Below are 15,517 nucleotides of genomic sequence, written 5' to 3'. Positions count from 1 at the left end.
TCTGACACGATCGCAAGGTTTGATGGCGAGACTAGAGCAGTCAATGCCGAGGATTGGTCAACTTGATGCACGTATCCTCGATTCGTGCTTGCTCAGCAAGTATACGACATGACTATGCACCTTTTGGCGCGGAGTGATGTCAATATTCGCGATATTGTAGCCGAAAAGTCGGCAGCAATGGTGGAAGTGTCTTTATATAAAAGGAGGCTGTAGTTAGACGGAGGGAAATCAATTTCATTCCTGACAGTCAATTCAATCTCATATCAAATAGAGTATGGCTCCTATTGCTGAAACCATCGCCCCTGTGGTGCCCATCACAGAGGGCAAGCTCACACTCAAGGGCTTAGAGCGCGCCCCTCTAAAGCTTAGTGGTGCCCTTGATGCTTTTGAGTCATTCGACGTTACTCCTGTCATTGGACGCGAGTTCCCCAACGCCAGCCTGAAAGACTTTTTGCGTGCTCCAAACTCTGCTGAGCTGCTACGTGACCTCGCAATCACAGGTGATCTTCTTGAATGCACGAGTGCCTGTATAACGACTGACAGTCCCAATCAGTATCTCAGCGTGGTGTTGTTTTCTTCCGGAAACAAGATGGCCTAGACAACGACTTGCAAAAGGAACTCGTTCAGCGTCTTGGGGAGCTTTCCGGCAAACCCAAGACTTCCGGTCTCCATATCCACCCAATCGTTAACTCTGGACGCGAACACGGCGTTCAAGATGACGAGATCAGCGTCATCAGCTCGCAGCAGCGACAGAAGTTTTACACCGATCGCAACAAACGCAAGCAGACTTCCCGGCGGGAGTGGCATAGCGATATCACCTTCGAGCCAATTCCAAGTGATTACACTATCCTGCGCCTGACTGAACTACCCAAGACCGGTGGTGGTGAGTGATCGATCTGACACTTAATACTTCCAAACTCCAAATTACTCACGCTTCATAGATACCCTCTGGGCATCGGGTTACGAAGTCTACGACCGCATCTCGGAGCCTTACCAGAAGTTCCTCGAGAGTCTAACTGCAACATACGCTCAGCCCAATTTTAATGAAATCGCCAAGAAGAACAACTTCAATGTCCACCTTGGACCTCGTGGGGCACCCGAGAATGTTGGCGAGGTACTCAGTGCTCAACACCCTGTGATTCGGACTAACCCGGTTACGGGCTGGAAGAGTGTGTTTGCCGTCGGTGTTCATGTTGAGAAGGTCAATGGAGTCTCTGAAGAAGAAAGCAAACACCTTCTTAATTGGTTTGTGAATCTGATTGTGGAGAATCATGATCTCCAAGTACGGTTCCGTTGGCAAAATCCGAATGATTTAGGTAAGGATTTGTCGAAATGAGTTTTATCATGCAAAGCTGACATTTCAATAGCAATCTGGGATAACAGATCTGCCTACCATGCTGCTACTTGGGATTATGATGACCTTGGTCCTCGGACTGGACATCGTGTTGTTGGACTCGGCGAGAGGCCTTACTTGGATCCCAACAGTGTCAGCAGACGAGACGCACTGGAGAAGGGTGAATAACAGAGGTAGAATTACCTTCAGTGTGTATATTTCAGCGGTATGAACTAAACAAGTTGGGCCCGCCCAATATCTCGAAATATCGATGGTATTACAAAGTTGTAGCTATTGGAGGCATCTAGAACTCAACCAGGAGATAGTACACTTTGAAGAATGTACATCTTTGTTTTTGGACGTACAAAACACTTCAAGTAGAAATTTGAGATGAGATTAAATCCTCTGATATATATACAAGAGATGAGAGAGGAGTGGAAAAATTATATAGAAATTAATGAGCTTTCCCCAGACTCTGGAGATTAACCAGCTCGTAATAGTGGCCTTTCTGGCGTAGCAACTCATGATGTGTGCCCTGCTCAGTGATCCGACCTTGATCGAATACATAGATCATGTCGGCTTTTTGGATGGTGCTAAGTCGGTGAGCGACGGCGATAGTGGTTCGACCACGAGCCGCGGCATCTAACGCTGTCTGAACGATCTTTTCGGATTGTGAGTCGAGTGCGGACGTGGCTTCGTCTAGTAGGAGAATTCTAGGATTTCGCAGGAGGGCGCGGGCAATCGCCACGCGCTGTTTTTGACCACCCGATAACATGATTCCCTTTGTTCCGATGACGCTGTCGAACCCGGTTCTGAAGGTCGTTAGAAAGAAGTTTTCGATGCAAGTAAATTTTTTCTTTTGATAGATAACGGGAGACAGGTGACTTACGGAAGAGACATGATGAAATCATAGATATTAGCATCTTTGCAGACCTGGATAATCTCATCCTCTGAAACATCAGTATGGTCAACACCAAGCATGATATTTTCTTTGATTGTGCCCTGGTAAAGCGTGGGCTCCTGGCTGACAAGCGAGAATTGACTTCGGTACGAGTTGATATTTATATCGTTAATGTTCTTTCCATCAAGGAGAATTTCTCCAGACGCGACGTTGTAGAAGCGCTCGAGCATAGCGATGGTTGTACTTTTTCCACATCCGCTGGGCCCGACCAGGGCAATGTATTGACCGGGTTGAACACTTAGATTCAGGCCCCGAAGAACCGGCTGACTGGGCCGAGTCGGGTAATTGAAGTGCACATCCCTGAACTCAATCGCACCCGAATGCTCTTCTTTTTCGGGGTCTATTATCTCGCCCTTGGTGGACCAAATATCGATTTTCGGTCGAATATCGAACAATTTCCGAAGCTCGAAAGCAGCGTTCTTCGCTTTGCCAATATCAGGTGCGAAGGAGAAGACGGCACCGGCAGATTGAGCTCCGAAGAGAACTTCAGAGAATGAGACGAAAAATTGGAAAGTGTTGTACTCCCCGCGCCCCAGTAGTGTACCACCATACCAGAAGCCAAGTGCGACACAGAAAAAGACCAATGCCTGAGATGCAGCGTAGAGAACGGACGATTTCAAGGTCGAGAACAGGTTTGCATGGCTCTGGGCTTGCAGTATATCGTGGTAATTGCTCCATACATCCTGTTCGCGGGTCAGAGCAGCTACCGTCCGAATCGCCGAAGTGGCTTCACAGGCGTAGGAGGCGGAGTCCTGATGACCGGATTTAGACTTCTGTTCGAACGCAGCGAGCATGTAGAACTGATAGAATCCACAGCCTAATAGTACCGGTAGTGTAGAGATACAGACTAGGGCCAGTTTCCAGCCGAACGCAAGGGATATGCACATCGCGGCTATTAGCGTCGTGGATGTCATCAATATCATTCCGAGATTTTGTCCACTGATCCCAGCCAGATACTTCGTTTCAGTGGATAGGAACGATGTCAATGCACCGGTTGTGTTCTCATCTCTGTCGAAAAAGCTGATATCCTGACGGAGAATCATCCGAAATGCCTGACTGCGGGACCTGGAGACTAGACGCTCGGAGCAAATACCGAATGCGATTCCATGGGTGCCGAATGTAAACAATTGAACGATACCGATGACGAAAAATATTAAGGACCAGAAGTTTGCCTCATGTCGGAGTTGGTCAAACATGGATTCAGGTAGCACGAGAACGCTGATGGCCTTAGCATAGAGGTATGCTTGAACGGGTTGACCACCACCAGCCAGGCAAGAGAATATCAGACCAACAATCAACCATCGCCATTCTTCCTTGTTAAACGAAGCGATGAATTTGATCAGGGTCCAAAGAGAGTATTTCTGCTCGGAATCAGGGTCGCCGGTGGCAAAGATATCTCCAGTAGCTGACTTTCGGGAATCCACTCGACGGACATCTTTCTCAAGTCCGGTAGCTCCACCCTGGTCCCTCTGTGTGATTGACCCACTATTAACGGAATGAACCTGAACAATTTCCTTGAGTCTATACTCTTCGGTGTCCTCATCGTCCTCATGATCTTCTAGTGTGTCGGCTGTATTCTCTTCTCGGATGCGTTGGGCCTCGACCAGCTTAGAGTATGGTCCATCCATCTGAATCAGGTCGTCGTGGACACCCTGCTCGGCGATCTGGCCATTCAATAGAACCACAATATTGTCCGCAGTCTTGATTGTGGATAGACGGTGTGCAATGACAATCGTTGTACGTCCCTTGCTGGCACGATCAATCGCAGCCTGGACTACGCCTTCTGACTTGGTATCCAGCGCCGAGGTCGCTTCATCCAGCAACAAGATCTTCGGCTCAGAAACAACGGCACGAGCAATTGCAATGCGTTGTTTTTGACCACCGGAGAGTAAGAAGCCCCGTTCACCCACGCTCGTTTCATAGCCTTTGGGAAGAGCAGAAACGAAGCTGTGAGCATTTGCTATCCGCGCCGCATTCTCCACAAGTTGTTGGATTTTATCTTCTGACTCATTCTCAAACCTGGAGCCGATAAGGCCGTGGCGGATATTGTTGTAGACTGTTGTTCCAAAGAGCACCGGCTCTTGGCTAACAATTGATATTTGTTGACGTAGCCAGCGCAGATTTAGGGTCTGCGTATCGTGACCGTCTAAAAGTATTGTCCCACCAACTGGAAGATAAAATCTTTCAATCAAATCCATGACAGTACTTTTACTCGATCCAGATGGTCCGACCAGGGCGGTAACCTTTCCAGCAGGAATTGACAAAGACATATCATGCATGACCGTGACATCTGGGCGAGACGGATAGATATGCTTGATATTTCGAAGTTCAATATTGCCCTCCACATGATCCAAGATCAAGCCTTCTTCCTTAGATGTTGGATCCACTGGCGAGATCCGATCAATCGTATTGAAGATCTTGGTAGCGGCGGCGATGGCGCTAGTGAATGCCTGGGCGTTGGGGCTGACATTCCCTAAGCTGAAGGACCCAATCAAAATAGCCATAAGTACTGTCAAAATCTGACCAACATTGACTTGGCCCGCCACCAAATACCGAGAACCCATCCAAAGACCAAGGCCGTAGTTCCAAAACATGATCGCGAACATCGGGCCAATGATGAGAGACAAGGAGATCTGTAGACGAATGCCGTATTTCTCGCCTAGACTCAGATGCGAATCGTATTGTTTTGCCAATTTCTCTTGCGTTCCAAAGGCCGTAGCAATCCGGATTGAACTAATGACTTCCTCTGCTACCGTGTCACCCGCTCCATAATGATCGAGGGATAACTTGCTGTACTTGATGATGAACTGAGATCCTACACCCATGACAAGGGTCAGGGCGACGATGGTCGATGTGCAGATTCCCGCTAGGCGCGCGTATTTCACATAGGCCACGACAAATGCCGTGATGAAAGTCGCCAGAGCTGTCAGGGTCAAGCCTACTTTCTGGGAGACACCGTCTTGGATAAGGTTGGTGTCGGAGGTGATACGGGTCGTTAGCTCTCCGGCACCGAGCTGGTCAAAATAAGCGATGTTCTGGCGCAGGATAGCTTTGAGATAGTTCTCGCGGATCTTTTGGGTGACTTGTCCTCCAGTGTAGATGAATCCCACCATGCTAACGTAGACAGTAACGAACTCGGCGATTCCCAGATAGATAAAGTATAGGACATTTTTGTCGAGTTCATGGACGAAACTGTCGTAGGATATTGTTTTCTGTTCAATACCTTGAAATGCCGATGCTAAAGAACCAAAGAGGATCTAGCTTGAAGATCAGTGAGTGTTCCCCACACTGCTGCAGGGTCGTTGGGCCCACCGTAAATAGAGGCATTGCTGCCCCTGCCACGATGGCGCAGAGAGCGCTTATCGCGATAATGAAGAGGTCAAGCTTGGAGGCATATCGATACAGCCCAAAGAAGGAGATCTTAACCTTGGGTGCATCGAGCTGTCTCTTGAGGATTTCCTTCTCGTGTTCGGGAAGATGTGCAAAGGCTGCATCTTCATCTATCGATAGAGTAGTCTTGCTTGTGATCTCCTGTGGCTTGATGAAGTGATCTGCACGTGTATGATCGATCGGATCGGCGTGTTTCTCAGTCTCTGCAGCGACAGCCTCCTCTTCGATCTTACCCACTACGATGATCCCCTCTTCTGGTTGCTGCATCATGGCCTCTCGGATGGTATCAGGTAAACGTCGAGAGCGACGCCAGAGCCTAACGAAATAGCAAACATGAGGAGTCGCAGAATAGCAAGTTTTGGTTCAACTTTAAAGATCAGGCTTCCATGTTCATAAAATGATAACCGAATACGAAGTCATCTTAACCAGAAATGGATAATGCGGGATGATTCATTCTGACGAATCATCATCCACTAATTGAGCTCGGTTCTCTGTAAGACCCGAGATTTAAATTTATGAACGAAATCCGGGCTCTCTCATTCCCGAAATAACGTCGCAGTCAAAGATCATGTAGTGAAACCCGGTTCAAAAACGTGACAAGTGCATGTGGACCAATGGGCGACGCGACAACACTGCCTTATCTGATCCTTACTATCAGCGTTAGAATGAGTCATGAGAAAACGACTCATACAGTAAGCGAATCTTTTCTGGCCTGTTCCTTTGCATTCTTGTTGGAAGAAAAGTCTCAGCTACAATCTATTGTCGAAGCTTAGACCATCATCTTATGCACGGCCGATACGGTGAATTGTGTCAGCTGTGCACCATCGTCAAAACGACCTGGAAGGTGCTTTTATTCTCAGAACCGGATTTCCATGAAGTGGCGTGTGTTTGGAAAGACCTTTTCAAGTCAGCCTGGGCGTGATTGACTCTCGATGAGTTATAGTGCCATGATGGACGTGGGGTTCGCGATGCATTCCACTCGCAAACTGAGCAGTCCTTTCACACCAGGTCCTTCGGTTCGATTCATCGAAATAGTGGAAGGTTTCAGACCATCTTGAGATTGTAAATTTTGACGATCAGTCATTATAGATGCCTGGAGGCTGGACAGTCATGCACAAGATTGGACCCCGATCCCCTTGAATACAGCTGGTTTAGCTTGGAAAAGAGAAACTAGTGTCAGTTGGAACGATCTGTTGTAGCCAGAAACTAAGAAGAGAAAAAAGAAAGAGAGAAAGAGAGAGAGTAAGGGAGAGTGAGAGGAGATTGTGTAGGTCTGCGCGCGCTCATGAATGATGACATGTTTGTACCTGTTGTCGTTTGTTTGCTTTGCTCTTCCTTGGACAGTCTCCCCTGCTCTTCAAGACCCCAGTGACATAGCATTTCTCTCGATATCGTCCATTTTACACAGTAGCAAAACACTGGCTGTGGAAATATTTCAGGGTCGTCTGAGTCCGGCGAGCGGGTCTGTGACGCATGGCAAAGAACTATGCTTCCGCTGCCTTGTTGTTGCTTACTGAATATGCTCATCATCAACGTCGTTATTCCCAGGCCTTCATACAAAATTGAGCTTGAAGTTCAAATAATGCAGCAAAAAGAAAGTTCACTTGGATATTGAATACCCCCGAGCCAGTAAAAAGTATCCTGTACCTCGTCGGATACAGAATCTGTGGCGTCAGCACCCTTGTCCATTCGTTGGCCAATCGATGATCTCGCGTGGTTGGGTTGTTCTATCTTTGCCATGCCTTTCGGTGCTCCAAGCATTCAGCTCTTGGGTTTACTAAACTATTTCGTCATTAGGTTCCACATGTATAGTATAGGATAATTTACAGTAGCTCCTGCGAGGAAAGCGGAAACGCTGCTATTCTCGGGTTGAGGGCCAAAAACGACCAAATCAAAGCCAAGGCGTTCAAGGTTTTTAATTATAGTGTTAGACCTTGGGGCCGGACTTTCCTGATTCTGCGATAAGTGCGAACGGAGGAACTTGCCGCATTTGTGCTTCGAAATATATTAACACGGAGACTAAAAGCGCCCAGGTGTACAGCCTCGGAGACTTGCCAAGACTCAGGAGTGTTTGCGCTTTAGGGTGCAATATTAAGTTGCTTGTAGTAGAGCCCTGGATGGATTCAACACCCAATTGATAATATGAGCTCGAGTCAGAGTTGGCAGAGTATATACAGGAATGGGGGCTATGGGACTACCGCCAGGGCCAATGAAAACGTCAGGACCAAATCAATCCGTGGTAAATTATAACAACTGACCTAATACGGGCTCACGAAAGAAGCTCAAAGTACTCCCTGCCGGTCTTGATACAAATTTACTTTTATGAGTGTGTTGAAATTGGGAATTTGGAATTGGGTGTGGTCGCTAGACCGCCACAACAAAGAACGGCTGAGATAGGGTGAAGATGACGTTGACTCCTATGTTATGTTTGGATACTTTTACAGATGTCATTTTGGTAACATCATCATGCAGATTCCAGTTGACATTTTTGTTCCAGAACTTCTTAATAAAAATAGAATCTAGCCTGACTTGCGCTGCACGATCAAGCCTTATGGACCTGAGGGCCAAAGGAATATAATCCTTATGTTCTGCGCTAACCAGGTGGAGAGGGACTCAGCTATGGCAATCGACCCAAGGGAAGCCTTAGTGAGTCTGTAGTACGCAGCCTCGTGCACTATCACCATCCGTAACATCCGTTGGATGAACCTTGATCGCATGCACGAGGACCCATCGCATATCCGAACAAACCAATAGTAACACTTCAAAAATCTCTGGAATCTCGGAATCTCATGTTACATCATGACCACCCTTGGGGGCCAAATTGAAGAAAAATGCAAATCAAGGGAGCCACCAGAAATATTCTCCGTGGCCCATTCACTTCATTTAGCGTTCTTCTTAGTGTCAAGCTTGACCAAACGAGTAATGGGGAACGAGTGGGTTCATGGCCAGTGCTCTCGCGACACCCGAGCCGTCGCAGATCAACCATGGAATCGCATGAAGGGACTGTGTAACACCCTGTCCCACATATGAAATCCCCGGTTGATCTGTGAGCTAAAATGACTTGCGCACGCAGCTAAGTTCTCGTTGTGTGCAGTCATCTCCTTGTTTGGTATGCTGGTCGCCTTCAATCCACACTCAATTCCGCTTCGAACTTCGGACCCGCTGTGGTCCCCAACACATCGCAAGAGGTCCATGAGTGGAGGGTTTACCTAGGAGCCAATCAAAACACACCGTGGCTTGGCCCAAAGTAGACTGGTGTGGTCTGCCTACCAGTCTGGATCGTGAGAACCGTGCATTGGTAAGTTGCTCACGTTGTGTCTGCGAGCGCTGGGCATCAATCGCCTCACTCTCCAGAAGAATGTCAATCCCGGCCATCCTCTTGAGCCAGACTCCTGTGTGGCAATCTCAGTTTCCGAATAAAAAACCATCCGAACGGTGCCAACTTTCCCCGTAATCTGCACGTATCTGCGGAGAAAGGTAGAAAACCAATTCCCTCGTCATTTCAATGAGCCTCAAATAGTATCAAATGCACGCAATGTATGAGATGCCATGTCACCATCCAATAGAAGTTGAGTAAATGACCAACTATGCCTATTTAAAGACAAAGCAGAACCCACTAGCAGACTAGCAGTCCAGTATGATGTTGGGGCATGACAAATTCCAGGTGGGTCGACATTGGGGGCGGATGGAGGCCGATCAATTGAATTGATTCCAGAATTTCGTTTCATATTTTCCATAATTATCTCTTTCGCCCGGACCCATTTTGAAAATACCCTGTAAATCAGCCGATCTTTATTGATCCACGGAACCAAAGGAATATATAGGAGCCGACGTGGTAGATGTGACTGCAATCTTATTTCATATAATCTTGAGCTTCAAATTGTAGCCCCGCGCTTTGACTCACTGCCACGGGGTTTTCTACGTGTATACAATAGCCTCAAGCTTCCCGGGGTTTGTTCTTGCTTTATACGCGGCCATCGCGTCCTTTGATGACAACTATCATCCGAGATGTCCACCATGTCCCAGTTCCCTCTTCCATTTGTTGCTACTATGAACCCATACCTCGACTCGCAATATAGTCGAAGTATTCCATCCATGATGGAAGGTGATCCCTCCCCGGAGCTCCGTTTGGGCAGTCCTCACGGACCGGTCCCTCCATCTCCTTCCTCATCCGCAGGCGAGTTCAGAGTGAGCAAGGCCAAAAAAGGGAAACGGGTACATGCTTGCGAGTTTGATGGTTGCTCAAAGGTATTATCAGTCGCAAATTCGATCAAAATAGTCTGATCTAACTTAGCTCAGGTTTTCACACGAGCCGAGCACCGGCGACGCCATGAACTGAGCCATCGTTCCAAGAAGACACATGCGTGCAACTATGAAGGCTGCACAAAGGCATTCCACCGTGCAGATTATTTAGTACAACACATGGCACGACAGTAAGTAACATCGGACTCTTGCCTGCTTTCTTGAGAATAACGTCGAATCATCTTCAAGTGACCCTGAGGTGCCAGTAAAATCGCCTTCAATGAGAAGCAACTCTACTTCGTCTACTGTCAGCGCACGCCAGTCGCAGCTCTACTCTGCTAAATCGCCAGCCCTTACTGGATACCAATCACCAGTTGCAAGCGTCAATGCAGGAACACCAAGCGGTGGAGACCAGTTGATGATGTGCTCAAATTGCCTCAACTGTCAAAATCGGGTGCAGGATTCTCCCACCTCAGGGAACCAGCTCTACAACTACTCACAAGGCTCAAGCATGGCTCTTTTCGGCTCCCAGTCTTCACCACCCGCACCACCTCTTGGACTGGACGCCATTGATCAGTATTTGCGAAGCGTTCTGCGTCCAGAGGCCTTTCTACCACCTGTCCAAGCACAGGGGCAGGTGAGCTCTCCTTTCTGGAACAATATTGACCCAAATCTTCCTGCATTAAATACTTCGGTAAGACTAAGAACCTAGCACGAAAACTATCATCTTGACTGATCTTTTTCCTTTAGAGCTACCCACAACACACTTCTTACCCTTGGACGCCGGGGACAGAAAGCTTGCCTTCTCAAAATCAAGCATCGCACCAAGTGCCATACAATCGAGCGGGCCAGGAGCGTAACTCATGAGCACCGATGATAAGATCTTAGCCTCCACCTATGAACTATATATATGCTATGATACCCCCACATTCGTTTTTCTGTTTATTGTTCGTTACAGTTTCTAGTCACGGAATATACAAATCACCAGCTTATTTTGTACAATCAGATTACGGATTTGCCAAAATCTCCCGAGGTCCATCTTGAACTTTCATCTTCATTGATTTAGTTAATGAAATTAATAGTGACCTTAATAGTATTCAAATGCCTAAACGATAGTCCAGGCTACTGCGCCTGAAATTTGATATCTGGACCTTTTGTGACCAGATACTATACCTAGTACACCATTTTTATACTGCTATTGCGTCATACCAACAGCCGAAATTGATACCTGTACACTCCATATTACAGGTGCAAAAGCTCCATTGGGATACATGGAACTTACTTTCCCAAAGATAGAACGATTCGATAGAGACACATCTTGAAACTGTGCCATGTAGCCGATTGAGCCAATCACAACTCAAGACCCTGGTCCAGGAGACCCCAACCGCCTGTGGCTGATGACTACTGCATGGGGCGGTAAATGTAGGCCTGCTTGCGTAGCAAAGTTAGTCAATTCTGCGGATAGGAGGTACAGGAGACAAATGATGTGATAATCAGTCCTGTTGGTGGCTTCCAATGGACTGAAATAATTCTACTAAAGCAAGTTTGAGAGTGAGCCACGTGGTGGCCAGGTCCATGGAGGCAAACGTTAAACAGTCATTCAATTGACCCTTAATTGTTGACAATTGAACCATATCCCTCTGGAGGATCCATAATAATCTGCAACCAACAGTAAAAAAACAATCTGATTCGTTGATTTATTGTTTTTTGGCCCCAAGGGCTGGCGGCCAGCGGGAAATTTTCCAAGCCCGTTCAAACAAATGAATGGCGGCTATTGTATCAATCTGGTTAATGCTCGGCAATCAGCATTGGCCACATGGTACTAGCTGAAGGTGAAGTGAATCATGGGTAGATCGTATTCTTATATACGCCCGGTGCTCGGCAGAATGGTGATCATCTCCTTATTTCCCGTCCTCTCGGGGTGCTGATCCTCGTTTCAAAATGTTTTTGGCTTTGCTTTAATGCACTTTGACGCACTGATCCGAAACAATGGACCCCTGCTTAAATTCTTTCCTACAGGATGCATCCGCGCCCCGGCCATAGATCTACGATGTAAAAAAGATCAAAATGCACAGTACTTTCCAGGACTGGTGTCACCACCTAAACTCTTCGACCGTCTCTCTGACCATGCCAAGACGACTACACCGCAATGGGGATAGACTCGGAATATTGATAATCCTGTAGGAGATTGACCATACAGTATCTTACTCTCTAGGATACCACAATTCACGTATCGTCGCTGTATAGAGTAGACAAGGAGCTGAAGTGGGTCCCTCCAATTCAACCTGGGCCCTTTTAGGATCTCCTGTGCATCGTAAGCTAATTCCAAGCATGCTCGTTCAATAACTTTCGACTTAAGCTCTCTGGTCGCCGACGACAGCTACAATGGTGGTCTCACATGGCGACTATACAGTCGCGTGGATCTGCGCCTTGCCACTGGAAATGACAGCGGCCAAAACAATGCTGGACGAGCTCCACAGTCCACTTTCCCAGCCCAAATCCGACCACAACGCCTACACATTTGGTAGTATCGGTGGACACAATATAGTGGTAGCCTGCCTACCGTCAGGCGTTTACGGAACCACCTCTGCAGCAATCGTGCTTGCTCACATGCTTCCGACATTTCCGTCTCTTCGATTTGGGTTGATGGTGGGCATCGGAGGCGGTGTACCGAGCAAAGATGCAGATATCCGCCTAGGCGATGTGGTTATCAGCATGCCAACTGCGACCTCTGGGGGCGTGGTCCAGTATGACTATGGGAAGACACTTCGGGATGGATGTTTCCAACGCACTGGGTCGCTCAACAAGCCACCGCAATATTTGCTAACTGCAATGTCTCAAATGCGCAGTAATACCACGGGTGAAAGCACTGTGGTTGAAGATATCGCATCAGACATACTTCAGAAAAACGAAAACCTTCAAAAACAATTATCACGCCCAGAAAAAGATTGGCTGTTTCAAGCGAATTATGACCATCAAGGCGAGAATGCCGACTGCACGAAATGTGAGCCTGATCAACGAGTTGCACGCACCACACGAGATTCTAAAGAGCCCGCGATTCATTACGGTCTGATTGCGTCTGGGAACCAAGTCATGAAAAGTGCTACAACACGAGATACTATTGCCCGAGACCTGAATATCCTCTGTTTTGAAATGGAAGCAGCCGGACTGATGGATCAGTTGCCATGTTTGGTCATCAGAGGAATATGCGACTATTGCGACTCGCATAAGCACAAACAATGGCAGGGATACGCCGCCCTTACAGCCGCTGCTTATACTAGAGCTCTTCTAAGAGTAGCCCCCCAATACAGCAATAGGCAGAGCAGTAAAGCAAAAGATGCGCGCCACTGGATGGTACCTTTCGCTCGAAATCGTCGATTTGTTAGCCGTCAACAGGAGATCGAATACCTTGAACGTTCACTTTCGAACACAGCAGGCCCAGCTAAGGTTACCATCTATGGACTAGGAGGGATTGGGAAAACACAAATCGCCCTAGAGCTGGCTTACCGCACGCGAGAAAAGGTTCCTGAATGCTCTATCTTTTGGATTCAATGTACCAGCTACGAGACTGTGCAACAGGCCTACGTAAAGATTGCCGAGGCCCTAGGCATTCCGGAAATAGAGCCAGCGAAGATAGAAGAACAAGTCCGAGCTCATCTGAGTCAAGACAGCGCCGGAAAGTGGCTTCTGATTTTTGACAACGCAGACAATATGGAAATGTGGACCAAGGGGAGCGTGACTGCGCCACCACTCAAAAATGTTCTCCCTCGCAGTGAGAATGGTCATATTCTCTTTACTTCTCGAAATATGAAGCTAGCTGTGAGATTGTCATCGCCCGATGTTTTATCTATTCCCGATGTCGATGAAACCACTGCCATGAAGATTCTGGAAAATTCACTCATCCAAAAGGGTCTGCTGCATGACAAATTTACGACTACTGCTCTCCTTGAGCAGCTTGGATTTCTACCGCTCGCAATAAACCAAGCTGCAGCCTATATAAATGAAAGAGAGATCGTGCTATCTGATTATTTGTCACTGTTGAAAGACCGAGAGACAGACGCGGCCAAGCTATTGAGTGAGGAATTTGAAGATGACGGACGATACGCCGAGACCCAGAACCCTGTGCTTACTACTTGGTTGATCTCTTTCCAGCAGATTCAGGAATTAGATTCATTGGCGGCGGACTATCTGTCATTCATAGCCTGCATTAACCCACGAGATATCCCGCCGTCTATTCTTCCACCCATAACTTCGGCAAAAGAGAGGACTGATGCACTGGGTCTTTTGAACGCGTATTCCTTCATTGGTAAACACGCCGGTGGAAGTTCATTCAGCCTTCATCGGCTTGTGCATCTCGCCACGCGGAATTGGATGAGGAGGAATGGGGTTTTTGATTACTGGGTACGCAGGGCAACTCAACAACTAGATGATATCTTCCCTAGTGATGACCACAACAACCAGAGGCTATGGAGGGATTACCTACCACATGCACTCTATCTGATGAATAGTGAAGAGTTTCATACTATCCAGTATGAATACGTTGGATTGTCATCGAGAGTAGGATTGTCCCTGCAGAGTGATGGAAGATATGACGAGGCCAAAACTATACTCGCTGATTGCCTGAAAGTCCGTGAAGGGGATCTAGGGCCACAACATCCCAACACTCTGTCCAGTGTTAGCCGTTTTGGGTCCGTGCTTGAACAGAAAGGCCAGTATGAAGAGGCCGAAGTCATGCACCGCCGAGCTCTAGAAGGCAGAGAAAAAGCTCTAGGACCAGAGCATCCTCAAACTCTCACTTGTGTTAACAATCTTGGGTCCGTTTTTGCACATCAAGGCCAATATGAAGAGGCTGAACTTATGCACCGGCGAGCCTTAAAAGGCTATGAGAAAGCTCTAGGACCAGAGCATCCCTACACTCTCACTAGTGTTAGCCATCTCGCTTTTGTGCTTGAGCGACAGGGCCAGCACGAAGAGTCTAAAATTATGCACCAGCGAGCTCTAGACGTGTTTGAGAAAACTCTAGGACTAAAGCATCCCCTTACTCTCACTAGTGTTACCAATCTTGGTTTAGTGCTTGCACATCAGGGCCAGTACGATGAGGCCGAACCTATGCACCGGCGAGCTCTAGAAGGTAGAGAAGAAGCTCTAGGACCAGAGCATCCCCACACTCTCGCTAGTGTTACTAGTCTTGGGTCCGTGCTTGCACACAAGGGCCAGTACGATGAGGCAGAACATTTGCATAGGCGAGCTCTAGAAGGTAGAGAGAAAACTCTAGGACTAGAGCATCTTGAAACTCTTACTAGTGTTAGCAATGTTGCTTTTGTGCTCGAAGGACAGGGCAAGTACGAAGAGGCCGAAGCCATGCACCGCCGAGCTCTAGAAGGCAGAGAGAGAGCTTTAGGACCAGAGCATCCTGCTACTCTCGCTAGCAAAGAACGCATTACCTCTATTCCTGACCAACGAAAATCAAGGGATCCTGGACGAATGTTCCTTGAAGATCACCCTCTTTTCAGATCCCTCCTCAGTACTTCCCCTCTGCCCTCACGTTATGACTTGGACGAGGTTGATTGAAAAACTAATGTCTCATTGGG

At 47.6% G+C, this 15,517-nt stretch overlaps 4 protein-coding genes across 4 annotated transcripts; 3 read left to right on the top strand and 1 right to left on the bottom strand.

The window, feature by feature from the left end:
* Positions 1 to 274: 274 nt before the first annotated feature.
* On the top strand, positions 275 to 1,522 carry N7503_005452 (TauD/TfdA dioxygenase family protein; the record flags this gene model as incomplete). Its single annotated transcript, XM_057064999.1, has 4 exons — positions 275 to 500; positions 554 to 883; positions 942 to 1,316; positions 1,368 to 1,522. 4 exons carry the CDS (start codon positions 275 to 277, stop codon positions 1,520 to 1,522), a joined length of 1,086 nt encoding a protein of 361 aa, XP_056922742.1.
* Positions 1,523 to 1,787: 265 nt separating this feature from the next.
* N7503_005451 (ABC multidrug transporter mdr1) lies at positions 1,788 to 5,951 on the bottom strand (the record flags this gene model as incomplete). The annotated part of the gene is made up of 3 exons (XM_057064998.1): positions 1,788 to 2,145; positions 2,223 to 5,551; positions 5,607 to 5,951. The coding sequence occupies 3 exons, from the start codon at positions 5,949 to 5,951 to the stop codon at positions 1,788 to 1,790; spliced, it is 4,032 nt and encodes a 1,343-aa protein (XP_056922741.1).
* A 3,750-nt stretch (positions 5,952 to 9,701) lies between these two features.
* N7503_005450 (uncharacterized protein) lies at positions 9,702 to 10,793 on the top strand (the record flags this gene model as incomplete). The annotated part of the gene is made up of 4 exons (XM_057064997.1): positions 9,702 to 9,899; positions 9,984 to 10,117; positions 10,176 to 10,620; positions 10,677 to 10,793. The coding sequence occupies 4 exons, from the start codon at positions 9,702 to 9,704 to the stop codon at positions 10,791 to 10,793; spliced, it is 894 nt and encodes a 297-aa protein (XP_056922740.1).
* Positions 10,794 to 12,311: 1,518 nt separating this feature from the next.
* N7503_005449 (Tetratricopeptide-like helical) lies at positions 12,312 to 15,497 on the top strand (the record flags this gene model as incomplete). Its single annotated transcript, XM_057064996.1, has 1 exon — positions 12,312 to 15,497. One exon carries the CDS (start codon positions 12,312 to 12,314, stop codon positions 15,495 to 15,497), a length of 3,186 nt encoding a protein of 1,061 aa, XP_056922739.1.
* Between the last annotated feature and the right edge of the window lie 20 nt (positions 15,498 to 15,517).

The sequence above is a fragment of the Penicillium pulvis genome, assembly GCF_028828015.1.
Source record: "Penicillium pulvis strain IBT 33274 chromosome Unknown contig_23_segment0_segment0, whole genome shotgun sequence".
In the NCBI taxonomy this organism is placed as follows: domain Eukaryota; kingdom Fungi; phylum Ascomycota; class Eurotiomycetes; order Eurotiales; family Aspergillaceae; genus Penicillium; species Penicillium pulvis.
The sequence above is the reverse complement of the archived record's forward strand: the minus strand, read 5'-3'. Positions and strand labels throughout refer to the sequence as shown.